We start from the raw sequence: 14,109 nt of genomic DNA, 5'->3' as shown, positions 1-14,109 counted from the left end.
TCACCTTCCTGCCTAGACTATTCTCCTCTTGAACGTCTCAGCTTGGTTGTACTTTCTCTGCCACGTGATAAGTTGAGATCTCATCTTCAGGGCCCTTTTTTAGTGTTACTTGTGATCAGTTATGACCCCATGAACATAGTTATCTTTTAATAACTTACCTTCTCAATGAGAGTCTTGGCTGTTCCTTGAAGGAATCAAGTAAATCCTACAATATTTAATAATGCTTCCCAATTCCTAGCAAGTTCCTTTGCTCTTATAAAACTCTTGGTAAGTAAAGGCGAGCTGATAGATGATGTTTTTTATTTGTTTGGTTATCTCAAACTTGAATATAAAAACTCTTATTAGGTTATCTTATCCATTCTACCTAATTCCATTGTTGATATTCATATAAAGTGCTCATAACAGTGCCTGGCACACAGTATTTGCTCAATAAAGAAGAAGTAGAAGAAAGAGGAGGAGGATGAAAAGAAGATAAAGAAGAAGAAGCAGGTTATAAATAAATTTTCCCCAATCAGAAAACACATTATCTAATTAAGCCTTTAATGACCAAGAATAAAATATAATTTATTCCCATTTTAAAGATGAAGAAATTCAGGCTTTAAGTGGCTTAGGGTGATCATAAATCCTGACTTTCCCAGGACAGTGTTGATTTACACTTCTTGACCCTGGTACTATTGATAGTGTCCCCTTTCATTCTCAAAAGTTCATGTTTGGACAATAAATTATATGAATATTCTAGAGTTAACTAATGCCAAGGTAATAGGACCTATAAGTGCAGGGGTTATAACTAAAAATAGAAGTCAACTCCAGAGCCCTGATCCCTTGGCTAAGCCCATAGAAAACCACATATCCCATTTCTTTCACACACCAGGGAGTAACACAAAATATGAAATTTAGAGAGATATGGGGGACCATATACAGATTGAAACTTTAAGGTTTGAGAGGTCTCAGAGTGAGACTCAAGAGAAAATAATCAGGAGGAGAGGTGTGGGAAACTCCATTCTTTTCTGTCAGACGTCACAGAAGAGTTTCACAATTAGAAGTAATACTATGAATTTCAACTGCCTGATGAAAATCCCAGTATCAAACAAAAATGTTATTATACTTGATTATGCAAGATGTGAATTAACATTATTCCTGATGTCCTGGCATTAAAGAGGGAGAGATTCATTACAAGCCTGGGAGTTAATAGTAAAACAATAAAAAAAACAGCACTTAACATTCATATAGTAATTTACAGTTTATACACCACATATACAGAGCATATATTTGTATATGATTCCTCTTTTTTGATTCTCACTGCCTCTGAAATAAGTAGAGTAGAAATTATTATTTCCACTTTACATGGAACTAAGAATCAAAGGGCTTAAGCAAGTCATGAGATTCATACTTGACAGTATAAATTAGGATACAACATCATCCTGACATTTTAAAGTGATTTAAAATTATTCAAAGATAACTTGAGAGAAGTACATTCAAGGGGAATTTACTTAAGGAGAAAAACCAAAATTATATACACCAGATGGGGATTGTCTGGACTTAAAAAATGGCCGGTGTGCTGCCCACTAGACATTGATTTTAACTATGAGATTCATCAGGTTATTCAAACTACAAGATATTATTACTACCTGGCCCAGTCAACACAGACACTATGCTGCCAGAGGATGGAGGTGAATTGGTTGATTTCACATCTTGGGCTGTAAAATATTGGGTATCGCTGTCAGAGCAAGCAAAATGCTTTTCAAGTGCAGAGGATCAGCGTGGACAACACAAATGCTATCTCAGCATATCTCAGCCACCGTTTCGAGCTGTTTCATATTGGCTCCTGAAGTCAGGAAACTGCTGATTCTGGGGAAAGTTTGAAATAACTCCTGTTTCCTCCCTTTCCTCCTATCCTTTTCTAGTCTGTCTCTTAAGCAAACCTGTTCTCTCATTCAACCATTCGTTCACACACTGGTATACATATAAGAAACAAAGACTAGTATTATTAGTATCTCTCTCAGGTGTTATTTGCATTTCAGCAGGAATCAAAGCAAAAGATATCAAGATCTGATGATGACATTTCAAGCAGGGAGATTCTGAAATCACCTTTTGCAGGTACTCCCTACCTACACTACTGAAAGGGTCCCACGTTTCCACTCAAAAACAAACTTCCACTCAGTGAGGTTGAATAGTATTGAAAAAGAATAATGGCATTTGCTTTGTTTGAGTTTGGGCTCACATATCTCTGTCCATTTTGCAGAACCAAAAGTGCAAATCCTTTAAAATGTGGGAAAGCTGAATGTAACCAGGCAAAAAACATAATTCACCAAGATATACTTATGTCCTATGACCATGATTTTGAACACAGTAGGGCATATGTCATCTGTAATATCCCGAAAGTCATTCCCTTCCACAATTTCAGAAAACCAGGTTATAAAATCCCTTTCACACTTCATGACAACACAGCTTGCAGAGGTGTCTCCCAAAGTGGGGTTGATATAGATGTAAGAGATATGCACCAATAACCCACCAAAAACTGGACACGACTTTCAGTTTTGTGAGTACCTTCTACCCTCAAATTTTTCATCCTGTCCTCCTCCTCCCATTTCCAACTTCAAAACTTCTAAAAATCAGTTCCCAACACATTTAGTGAAAAGTTTTCAATTAACCAACATTAACCTTCATAGTGAATCTTCTTTATTTCCTCTCATCAACCTCAACTCTGCAGTCAGTTTGAACTGGGATTTTTGTTCTCTAGATTATTCCTTTAGGATGTGCTGAATTGTGTGTGTGTGTGTGTGTGTGTGTGTGTGTGTGTGTGTTGGGGGGCGGTGAGCAGAGAGGTGGTGATGTCCGTGGAAAGAATCGCTTATCTCCATTTAATGTAGTAGTTGATTTAACACATTTACTGGTTATGACAAATTACTGTGTGGGTTTCAGACAGAAGTTGATGTTTCAAAGCAAACATCCATGTTTAGGTCAGGATACAGTTACAGCAGAAATGACTAGATAAATAGATGTAGATAGATATAATAGATATTATATACATACATAGTAAATATATATATTTTGGGACTAGATACATGATTTATTTTATATTTTCAAATTTGATAAATTTCCTTGGTTATCTTTTAAAATCTACCTTACCTCATTTGACACCCCAATGGCTGAAGTCTTTTCATATGCTTCCTTTTATGTTTGATTTTCTGTCTTTTTAAATGCCATTCACTTTGTAGTCATCAATCCAGATGTTCTTTAGTAATTTCTTAAATGTTTCCAGAAATATTGAAAGTCCAGGTACCAGTATACAGATGAAATTTTGAAAAATGAAAAGAATTCACTAATTTTTAAAGACGAAAAGTTTTGTGTGTATACATATATATGCTATATATACATATATTCTTATGTTAATATTTGTCATGAAATGATTTTGTGTCTGTAAAAGTGGCCGTGCCATGTGATAAAGCTGTTTCTATGGCAACAGCTCATGATTCATGATCAACATAAAAGAAAATTACATATGAAGGTATAAGGTAGACCTGACAGAGAAACTATTAATTTCTGAATTAGAACATTTAAATGCCATTATTACTAACACTTTTTATGGCTAGAAAAATTCTTTTACAATCCTAATAAATGTTATTAAGTCCCTATAATATGCTAGGAGCTACATAGAGAGCATAAAAAATACAATCCTAAACTTCCTGCAGCTTACATAGTGCTGGGGGTGGCAGGGAGGGTGGAAGACAAGGTTAATAAAAACCTTATACTAACTGAAAGAAGATCATTATGTTATATTGGGTCTTTTGTCTTTTCAGAATCTTGATTTGTTTATATGCCCTACACATTTCTCCTCCAACAGAAAAGGCTCTATAGAAAAAAGATGACTTCCTGTGGGTTTTGAAGTAGCTCTAGATGCATTTGGGTGGGAAAGAGATGGCAGGTGGGAGGAGGGAGAAATGATGGCCTCTGACATGAGAAAATGTTCTACGCACAGGTAGGATTTCAAATAAATGTCATTGAACTGTCTCTATGGAAACCACAAAGCAGTTTCTCTTGACTAGAGAATTGTATATCATTGTCTTGAAAATAATAGATCAGAAGAAAAACACCTCCCCATGAATCACAGAGGGTTAGAGTAGGCAGGGACCCTGAGCTTTCAACAAATCTATTCCCCCACCTTCAGGAAGGATCCCAAATAAACCTTTTCATTCAAACAGGATTCACTCCTAGCAACTTCCTTGATTAAACCATTCAGCAACCAGAACTGGACATCTAGCCTCTGACTTTTCCTGTTGCATCCGAAGGACCTTAACCTATACTCTTTTTCTGTTGTGGCAGAGATTGCTAACAACTACCTTCTGTGTGAACCCTCTTCTGTTTGAATCTATTTGTCTCTGCCTTCTTTCTCTAAACTTGATGACACAATCTATGAACGTGCCTTTGCTTAAATAGGTATCCACTTTCCAGGAGACCATTTCTGGGGGTAGGGCTCTGTTGAAACCTTGCTTAAAATCATCCCACCAAGCCATTCAAATGTTTCAGCTCTCCTGCAAAGCTCCTGGGAGTCACTTTTGAATTTCCTGGCAGCTAAGCTTCATTTCTGTTGGCCCCACTTGTGCTGTCTATTATACCCTGTCTCATTTCATTGCCAAATACACTTTCTACAAGAACTCACACTGCTTTCATGTGATTTCCCATGGAAACACAGTGTTCCAGAAGGACCCTGAATCATTTCAGGGATGCGATGGAGAAGAGAGCAGATGCTGTGTAAGTGGGTTCCACTCACATCTTTTATTCCCACCTATATGGTTTTATAAAAGCAACTGAAACAGCGTACAAAGGTACTTCTCTGGGAGAATTTGAAAAGTAGCTTCTCAGTTTTAACAGGGTTTAGGTCCTCCTAGATAAAGAACAATGTGGCTACAGATTAAAGTTGACTGCACTTTATTCTCTGTCGTTGGTCAGCACCCTTTCTCAGTATCTCTAACTGGTTATTTTCAGCCACCACATTTATGGGCCCTGTAGAACTTACTTTATATACGAACAGAACTAGAGGGGTCACAAAGAAACTAGTCTTTTTCAGGATAGATCGAACTTCCAATATTCTACTTCAGTGTTCCCACAAGTACCTTGTGACAACATGCTCTGACATTTTTTTTTTTTTAATTCTGAAAGCGTATCTATTTCAATGGTGAACAAGATGGTTGGTGCTTCTTCTCCTGTTTCCCTCCCTGGGCTATGGTGCCATATGTGCCCATCACTCAATATGGAAGCCATAGGGCATCCTAGGCTCACTGCCTCTCTAACTTCCAACATTTAACCAGTCACAAAATCCCTCTGATTTGCCTCTGTTTGAATATCTTTTTTTCCCCTCTTCTTTTCTATTCTTAAGGGCACTATTCTCCTTGAGGCATTTACCATCTCTCATCTGGACTCTGAAATACCCTCTAATGCTTCTTAACTAGGAACACTGGCCCCAGTTTTAGCCTTCTCTACTTCATCCTGCATGCAGCTGTCAGAATGATCTATCTGAAATGCAAAATGTAGTACCTGTTGAAACCTGTAGCGGGTCTCCTGTATTTCAGGATTAGGATTCACTTCATTAGCATACACGTTCCAACATTATTTCTGTCTCTGCGTCTCTGTGTGTGTCTTTATTTAAAGTGAAAAATTTAAACGTTTAAGATTTTTAAAAAGTCAAACAATTCGAAAGGGCATATTAAGAACAGTAAGCATCCCTCCAAGTCATACTCCTAGTCCTGGTTCCACTTCCAAGAGACAATCACTGTTACTCATTTCTTACATATTCTTCCAGAAGTGGTCAGCACATATACAAAAAATGTGTATGTTTCTAGAGAGGCTTCTTTTTAGACAAGGGAGAATATTCTATAACACTGTCCTACATCTTGTTTTTAACATCCTTTCTTATTTCTTGACAATCTTCCCTGTGCCCTTTAAGTTCTCACAATAGTGAATGATTTGCAGTTCCCGGAACACTCCATGCTGTTTTCAGGCACACTTGCCAATGCTGATGCCTTTCCTTTGGCTTGGAAGGTTCGTCTTCTCATTTGCAGCCCACACATGGTACTCACTACTATTCCTTTTTAGGAACTAACCTCTCACCATGCCTTAGAAATTGCTCCTTCATGTTCCCATAGGACTCTGGACATACACGTCTCTATTATAGCTCCTACCACATTGTTTTAAATGACTGCTGGTTTCTGCATCCTCCTCTACGCTGTAAAATATTTGAAGGTATGGAACATGCCTTAGTCATTTTTCCATCCATAGCATCCAGTTCAGGACATGATAAAAGACTGAGTGTTCAGTAAGTACATGTTGAACCAAAACATCCTACCACCAAGGTAACTATGGATATTTCAAAATCTTCCAAGAGGGGGGAAAAAAAAACTTTACTTCAAGAATAGAGATTTTAAATATATATATTTTTAAAAGACTATAAACTCCACAAGGACACAGACCCTATCTGCTTTATTCACTAGGGTGGTTGAATGAATGCTCCTGGGGAAATTCCTTTAATCTTAAATATGCAATACAATGACAGTTTAATTGGGGCTGTAAGAGGGAAAATACATTAGGCACTTAATGGAGGGGTAGAAGAGAAAAGCTATTAGCAGAAAAACATTGAGGACTATGAGGATTCCAAGAAGGGGATACAGGGCTCACTAAAGAAAACCCATTCCTCTTTCACTCTTCTTATGACCAGTCTTTTTTCCTGAGTTATCACCACTGATACGAATTAATTATAAACCCTTTCTTGAGCATTTCTGTCAAGTGCTGAGTAATAGGTTGATATATGTTACTGACTATAACTTCCTTCAACAATCAGCAGTCAAGAGACTTCGTGAAATGCATGATCTTCAGAAAACAGAAGTATTCTCAAATGCAGAAACTCAGTCCTGGTATTACGAAAAATAGGATTCGGTCCTCTGAAAAAGTTCATGAGGAAACTGTATTAACACTTAATCAATAGCAAGCATGTACTATTCATCTTCCTACTATCCTCAAGTATGATAATGTCATTTGAGTTGTTGAAACAAATAAATTGGAAACATTTAATGCCATTTATTTTTCTTTTGAAATATTTTACCTTCCCTGATAATGCATGATGCGTATTTTGAGGGTGCTATCAAGACTTTGGGGGGCTGCCATGACAAAAAGCACCAAACATTTACAGAATTGATACCAAGTTATGTTCAGCTGAGATGAACACCATGGCTTCACCCCTTGCTCCCAGACCACCTGATGGAAAGATTTTAGATGGGCTGGGCAAATCCTTTGGGATACCCAGATCTTGGAAAATAAAGTTTTCCTTCTGTCTCACATTAAGTGTTGAAAACCTTGATTAGTTTGGCAAGAGTTGAGCAATGTTCTCCATTTGAAAACAATGGACAGTACCAGATGGAAATACTTCAGATATGGTCCTGGCTCTAACGCTTAATACAATATAAATCAGGCATCATTCATTTTAAAGATCGTTGATTTAACATTGCTTGTTGCTGTCTTGGGGAATGTGTTTAACTACGAAAAAGTGGATGATAATGCCATGGCCAATTACAATGGTAATCCAAGGGGCCCCAGATTGCACACAGTCATTACTGCAATGTTCCCAGAAGACTACCGGAGTTTGCACTCAGTGGGGATCCAAGAAATGCTTGTTGACTGATGCATCTAACAGGAGAACAAAATGAAATAAGATGGAATCTAACAGGAGAATATTAGAGAGAGGAAGAATCTTGATTTTGACAGAGTCTAAAATCTGTAATAGCCTAAGTTTATATGGTAGATATTGGAACGGGAAAGAGGTTGCCGGCTGCCTGGGTTCAAATGCTGCGTCTGCCCTTTACTAGATCTGTAACTTCCGAGCAAGTTATTTAACCTCTCTCAGTATAAGTTTCTCCCTCTCTCAACCTCAGCTTCTCCATCTGTAATGGGGGATGATAATTCTATAGCCTTAAATGAGCTATATATATAAAGCATTTGATACCTTATACATAGGATGTGTTCAATAAATGTCACTATTTTCATTGTACTACACACTTTAATACCTAGTCTGGCCATGTAATCCTAAGAACACAGTCTTTCAAATGTGACTGCAAACTTTAAAAAATCTGGATAGGCTTGCTTTGATATTGCTCCGAGTATAAAAAGATCTTTCTGTTATCTCCAAACAGAAAGGCAAAGGGATGTTTTTCCTCTCTTAACTTCTCCAGATGGTACAATATCGTAACCCAGCACCTAAAAGTGAGACCTGGTTGATTACTCATATAAGAGAAAAACGTATTTATATCTTTAACTACTGATATCCATTCATGCCTTTAAATGGTACTGACCTATTTGCAAAGGAATTCTGTTATAGCCTCAAAGAATTTACTGACAGCAGCAAGAGTATGTTTAGGCTATTTTACAAAGCTATTGCAAGCTCTAGTGGGGTGAAACCCAGTTTGCAAACGTTCTTTATTTGAAGAAGAAAAGTCATTGGTGTTCTGTAAAGCTGTAGGATAGTGTTGTCGGAGTTACTGTGCTTGGCAACATTTTCATAGCCATCATTAAAGGTTGGCTGACTCATAAATATTGACACAGGAGCACTGCGTATTAGTTTAAGTCAAGCCTTATCATCAATTACTACACGAATTTTCCCTTTTGAGCACAGCTACCTGTTTAACTACCTGGAAATTAACTTGAAATTTAATTTGAGGAATTTAAGAGAAAAAAAGTTCATCTCAATAATGCTACACCTTAGAATAACGTAATACAAGCTTGCTTCTCAAAGTGCTGTCCACAGACCACAATCAGTATCACCTGGGATTTGTTAAAAATGTAGGCTATCAGACCCCACTCCAGACCTCTGAATAACAAACTTCATTTTAACATTTTGAGATCCCAGAGTGATTCAGATACACACTAAAGAATGAGAAACACTGGCTTAGAGAAATGGGGGAGAGAGATTTCTGACAGGTGGTTACTGTTTGGTGTCACCAAGAAGATGGTAATTAGACATAACTGAAGTGTATACCAGAAAGCTCTGGAATCAAATATTAAAATAACTGTGGGATTTAACAATAGTGAACATTCCATAACTAAAATTTGTTTTTCTTTTGGGTATTATTTAGAAAATTGGCTTATTTTATGTTTTTTTTGGGGGGGGTGTTTATTGTTAATTGTAGTGCCTATGAGAGCATTCACTGTGGCATCTACGCATGTATGAAGGAAGGAAACAATGAGTACATGATAGCCATCCATTCCTGGGAACAGCTTGGGTTAAGACCTACTTTGAATTAGGACTCGATGTCAAGTTTTCTGGGGGTGGCCACTCAGACCATCATGTCTTTAGATCAGAGACAGAGAGCTCTGTGGTTGGAACTCCTCCTCGATGATCAGGAGCTGCCTCTTTAGTAAGAAGGAACAGCTAGTCTTTGGAATCTGAAATACAAGGGTTCAACCTTTGTTTGCAGGTAGTTAATATTTTGTTCCCTCAATCTACTACTCTGAAAGAAGACTTGCTTACTATTATTTGTGTTTTATTGGGCTTATATTAGCAGATGTTAGTGGTTGCTTTAAAGCAATTTCTGGGGGCTACTGTCTCCTTTTGTTCCAGCTGCCTCCTATTTCTCTTTAGTCAGCCTTGTCTCTCTCTGTGTGTGTGTGTGTGTGTGTGTGTGTGTGTGTAGGTATACAGCTTGGCGGAAACTGTTAAAAGAGAAGGTTAGAGGGATTTAATTTAAAATATATGGAAATCACAGTAGTTTTTTAAGATGACTGGTTAGAAAATAACAGTATATAGTTGCTATCACAGGCACAATACATCCATGATGCCAGAAGAAAAATCTTTCCTAATTTAATGAGCAATATTACTGCCTGAAAAGAAAAGTCTTGCTCTCAAGTATAGTTTTTTCCCCTGCATCAGAATTATTCTTCAGCGGTCTTCCATTCACCGCTCAAAACCAACAATTATTGATTATAGAGATTCTTGACTATGAAAGCTCTCTCTCTCTCTCTTTTTTAAATTTGGGAAAACATCTTAAATCTTGAAAGACGTGAATTAGAAAATACTCTTGATGGGACGTTAGTCTTTAATAAAACAGACAGTGTTAGAAACCCATCTGGAATTAAATTTCACTTAGCGCAGCATAGGAAAAGAACAAAAATTCACAGGACCTAGTTTTCAAACCCATTAACGTAATATACAATTATGTCATTTTCCCAGCTGTGGAAATGGGTGGATAATAATGGTAATGAATAAAAATATAAAAACGAGCAATGTTTCAGCAATGGATTTTAACCTGAATTTTCTTTAAAACTATTTTTATTATATTTGATGTCCATTCTTATTTGTTGTTAACTTTGTTGAACATTTCCTATTAAATAATCTCAGAAGTTACCGCCTATCAGGGTTCTGAAACACGCTTAATATGAAAGCGATGAGTCTTACTTCACATTGACATTTCAGCCCTACTTTATTATCTAAAAATCAAAGCATATCGTTGACAGTGCTCTTAAGCAGGGATAACTATCCAGATTTTGCTTATGTAGAACCCTCGATCCTAATATTCCTCTGTTTCCAGTTTTCTTGCAGTTATTTCCAATCTGTGTATTCCAATGCTTTGTTATAGATAACAGAAGAAAAAAATAAACCTTGGGTCTTGTTGGTAGTTTCATTAAAAAGAGAAGCAAGGAAGAACAAGTAAATCAAGGTTTATTATTTTCCTATGTTCAGTGGTTTCTGTTTTCCCATCATGTCTCTAACACCATTGTGGAAAGCTAACAGGTAATTTAGTAGAATATATTTTTTAAAACTTTATCTGTTGGGTAAATATTTTAAAAAATCAGTACATATACACACAGTACAGTGAGTAAATAGATGACATTATTCCATCATTAAGAGCTATTCCCAGTGGTACAACAATTAAATTCATTATTTTTTTTCTGAGCTTCTGTATGAATTCAGTCGCACAACTGATTATACAAAGTTTTTTTGTTGTGGTGGTTGTTTTGGTTAAACAGCAACTCCCTATTCAATTCAGTTTTGTTTTTTTTTAACTGAAACGTTGTTTGTAAATATAGTCAACAGAATTATAGATTTTAAAAATTCTCAAAAGCATAGTACTCTGAAAAGCAGACCACTGGCAAAAGCACTGTTTGCCTTTTGAGCTTTCTGAATCTTCTCGTATTTTATAAATTATCTGTGTGGGTACTTACAAAGTGCCAAAATAAATGACTGAAAAGGAAAATATTATCCTTATGTATCTACATGATACAAACAACTTGTTAAGCTAATTCACTGCCTAATTTATCCAGTTGCAATGGCATGGATTGGGTATGATTTGTATATGTGCCCATCTTATTACATTCCCCAGTGTTTGTAAATAGTTCATCTCTGGTGCTTTGTGGTAGTGACATGTATGTGAGAGAACAGTATAAATAAGTGAGTCTATTAAAAATCTTTTCCAAGTCAGAGAATATTCATTGTGCATTGATATTGCAAAATTGTTTTTCCAATACAACCATCAGAGACATTAATTTAAAATATTTAAAATTATTTAAAGGAGGGAAAGGTACAAATATAAAATACAAATATAGAAATTTAATAGTCACACTTTTTATTCAATCCTACTCAATATGTTTTAAATACATGTATTTCTTCCCTGACATACCCCCCCCAAAAAAAAAGAAAGAAAAATTCTCAAGCCTTAGCATGTTAAAATAAAACGACTCACTACTCATGAAATGACAACGCAATAGCCTTTACAGGTATAGAGTGATAAAATCCCCAAAGGCTTTAGTCTCTAAATTATTCAGGCTGTCTAAATTTCTGCTGCCACAATATATTTTTCTTTCTCGCAAGTGGAATAAAAATGGCATTTGGCTCAGGTAGACCTAGCTGTTCCCCGGGTGGCTGGTTCTAGAAAAGCAACAGGCTTTCCCCCCGCCATACAAAAAGCAACAGTTAGAAACTCTAACAACTGGAAAACTGCTACCCCACAGCGGTTGGAAACAGCCAATAGAGAAAGTGACAGCTATGATTTCAATCCGTTTTGCGACCGCTTCAGAAAGGCAAGAGGAAAAATGAAATAAAAGAATGTTCACTCTTTGCAATGAAAAGATTGCGCTATGTTCCCTATGTTCCTATCGCCCTCTCCTCCCCCTTCCCTTTTGTACAGTCTCTTTGGTCATCAGGATTTTTCCGGCATGCTTGGGTTTCTAAGGCAAGGCAAAGCAATAACTCGAACCATTCGGTTTCAACTTAAACTCGCAAGACGCAGCAAGACAAATTCATCAACCCCTACGTGGGAACAATACAAGCCTCTCCCCAGAAGCTGGCTTGAGCACTTTGAGACCGTTGTCTCAGCCTGTTGCTCCTGCCTGGAAAGAGTTGAGGGAACACTATGAAACCTCATCTGTGTGCGTGGGTGCTTGGGGCCTGACCCTCGGTGGGTCCGGCTCATGGAAGGCTGCGGCCGTGCCCGCGGCGGAGGCGGCCGCGGACCACCGTGCGGGGACCCTCCCGTGCAGGCCGCCCGGCGGCCGGCAGATGGTGCCCTGCGCCTCGCAGCGCCGACGGAAACCCTGCGAAAGTACCGCTGACTCCGCCCCACCCGCCCCGCCCGCGCCGCGGCCGCCGTCCTTCCCCAAATAGTGCGGAGCACGTTTCCCCCCGGAACACCGCAGTAGCTCGTGTGTGTGTGTGTGTCTGTGTGTGTCTGTGTGTGTCTGTGTGTGTGTGTGTGTGTGTGTGTGTGTGTGTGTGTGTGTGTGTGTGTCGAAAATACAAACCAGGGCCAGCAGGGTGTGTGAGCCAGAGTGGGGAGCGCGCGCCGGCCGGGATCCCTGCGCCGGGGCGAGGTGACCGCCAACGAAACGCAGAGGGCACGGGGACCGGTCCATTTCGCATCTGCGTAAGCCCGGCTGCCGGGCCAGTCGCGAGGCCAACTCACCATGTTCACTTCGGAGACCATGTCTATGCTGGCGACATCGATCCTCATCCCGACGTCCACGGGGGGCCCTGCCGGGGAGGTGGGGCATATTATGGACATAATCTCAGAGTGGCCATAGACTGGGGAGGGTCCGGGGGCTTCCCTGCGCTTACTAAATTCTGAATGGGCTCCCGCCACCCCCACCTCTCCACTCCCTTGCAGGGGACAGCCTGGGAAAACAGGTGTGGGCACACGCGTGATGCAGTGACTATGCAGAGGGTGTGTCAGGCCGGGGGAAGGTCGGCTCTGCCTAGGGTACATCCACCTGCGACTGGGGGTCCGGCGTGCTGTGTGTGCGTGTGTGTGTGTGTGTATTTGGCCAGAGCGCAGGGCGTAGTGCACGCTTACCAAAATGACATGCTTCTTCTCTCTCTCTCTCTTTTTTTTTTTTTTTTTTTTTGGACATTTATCTTTGACAAGAAAGGAGAACTAGATATGGGTTACAGGTTGAAAAAAAGATGAAGCATTACCTCCAAAGTCCGGCCGCAAGCGAATGTCATATCCTTTGAGCAATCTGTCCACTGTCTCTTTCACGTATGACATGTTGCTGGGCTCATTGGCGCTGAAGGGAAGAAGTAGGGACCGGATTCAGAATGAGCACAAACTGCGAGCAGACATAAAAATAGACAGGCACACCTACCCCCCAAATAACGAGCTACATGATCCAGCAAGCATGTAAAAAGAAAAACACCAAGAGAAAAGAGACATTCAACAACAGCAGCTCACCTGTGTGCACAACAGACCATGGCAATCATCACAGGGAAAGAGAGAAGCCCCAAACTCTCCCGATTTTGTACTGTCCACATTACTAACTCTGATTAAAGAATTGTCTTTTCTGCGAAGATTCAAGGAATGCAACTTAGTCGGCGGCAGGGCAGTAATTCCCGAATGGACCTGCGCATGCGCAGAGGGTGCTCACTACCAAAAGACACCTTGCGCCTTGCAAACAATATTCCTAGTGGAACAGGCAACAGATTTCAAGCCCTTTAAAGTTCCTGTTTGTGGTGCTCCGCGTCCTCCGTGTACTAAAAGATACCCTGCTGTTTCCTTGCTTGTGCATGTGTATACGGATCTTTCTTTGTGCGCTGGAGGTTGCTATGTTCATTTCCTCTCAGCCTTCAACCTAATT

The 14,109-nt window shown here is 39.2% G+C and overlaps 1 protein-coding gene across 2 annotated transcripts in view; it reads right to left on the bottom strand.

Annotated features, from left to right (window-relative positions):
- Positions 1 to 13,846, bottom strand: part of GABRB1 (gamma-aminobutyric acid type A receptor subunit beta1) — a 414,382-nt gene extending 400,536 nt beyond the window's left edge. For both annotated transcript variants that reach the window (XM_057728438.1, XM_057728440.1), the window contains exons 1-3: positions 13,707 to 13,846; positions 13,451 to 13,542; positions 12,942 to 13,009 (exon numbers count right to left, since the gene is read on the bottom strand). In XM_057728438.1, the coding sequence (XP_057584421.1) occupies positions 12,942 to 13,009; positions 13,451 to 13,542; positions 13,707 to 13,786 (240 nt within the window). In that variant the 5' untranslated portion in view covers positions 13,787 to 13,846. The remainder of the gene's footprint in view (positions 1 to 12,941; positions 13,010 to 13,450; positions 13,543 to 13,706) is intronic.
- Positions 13,847 to 14,109: the final 263 nt, after the last annotated feature.

This window comes from Hippopotamus amphibius, chromosome 3 (assembly GCF_030028045.1).
Source record: "Hippopotamus amphibius kiboko isolate mHipAmp2 chromosome 3, mHipAmp2.hap2, whole genome shotgun sequence".
NCBI classification, from domain to species: Eukaryota; Metazoa; Chordata; class Mammalia; order Artiodactyla; family Hippopotamidae; genus Hippopotamus; species Hippopotamus amphibius.
This window is presented reverse-complemented; position numbering and strand designations above follow the sequence as displayed.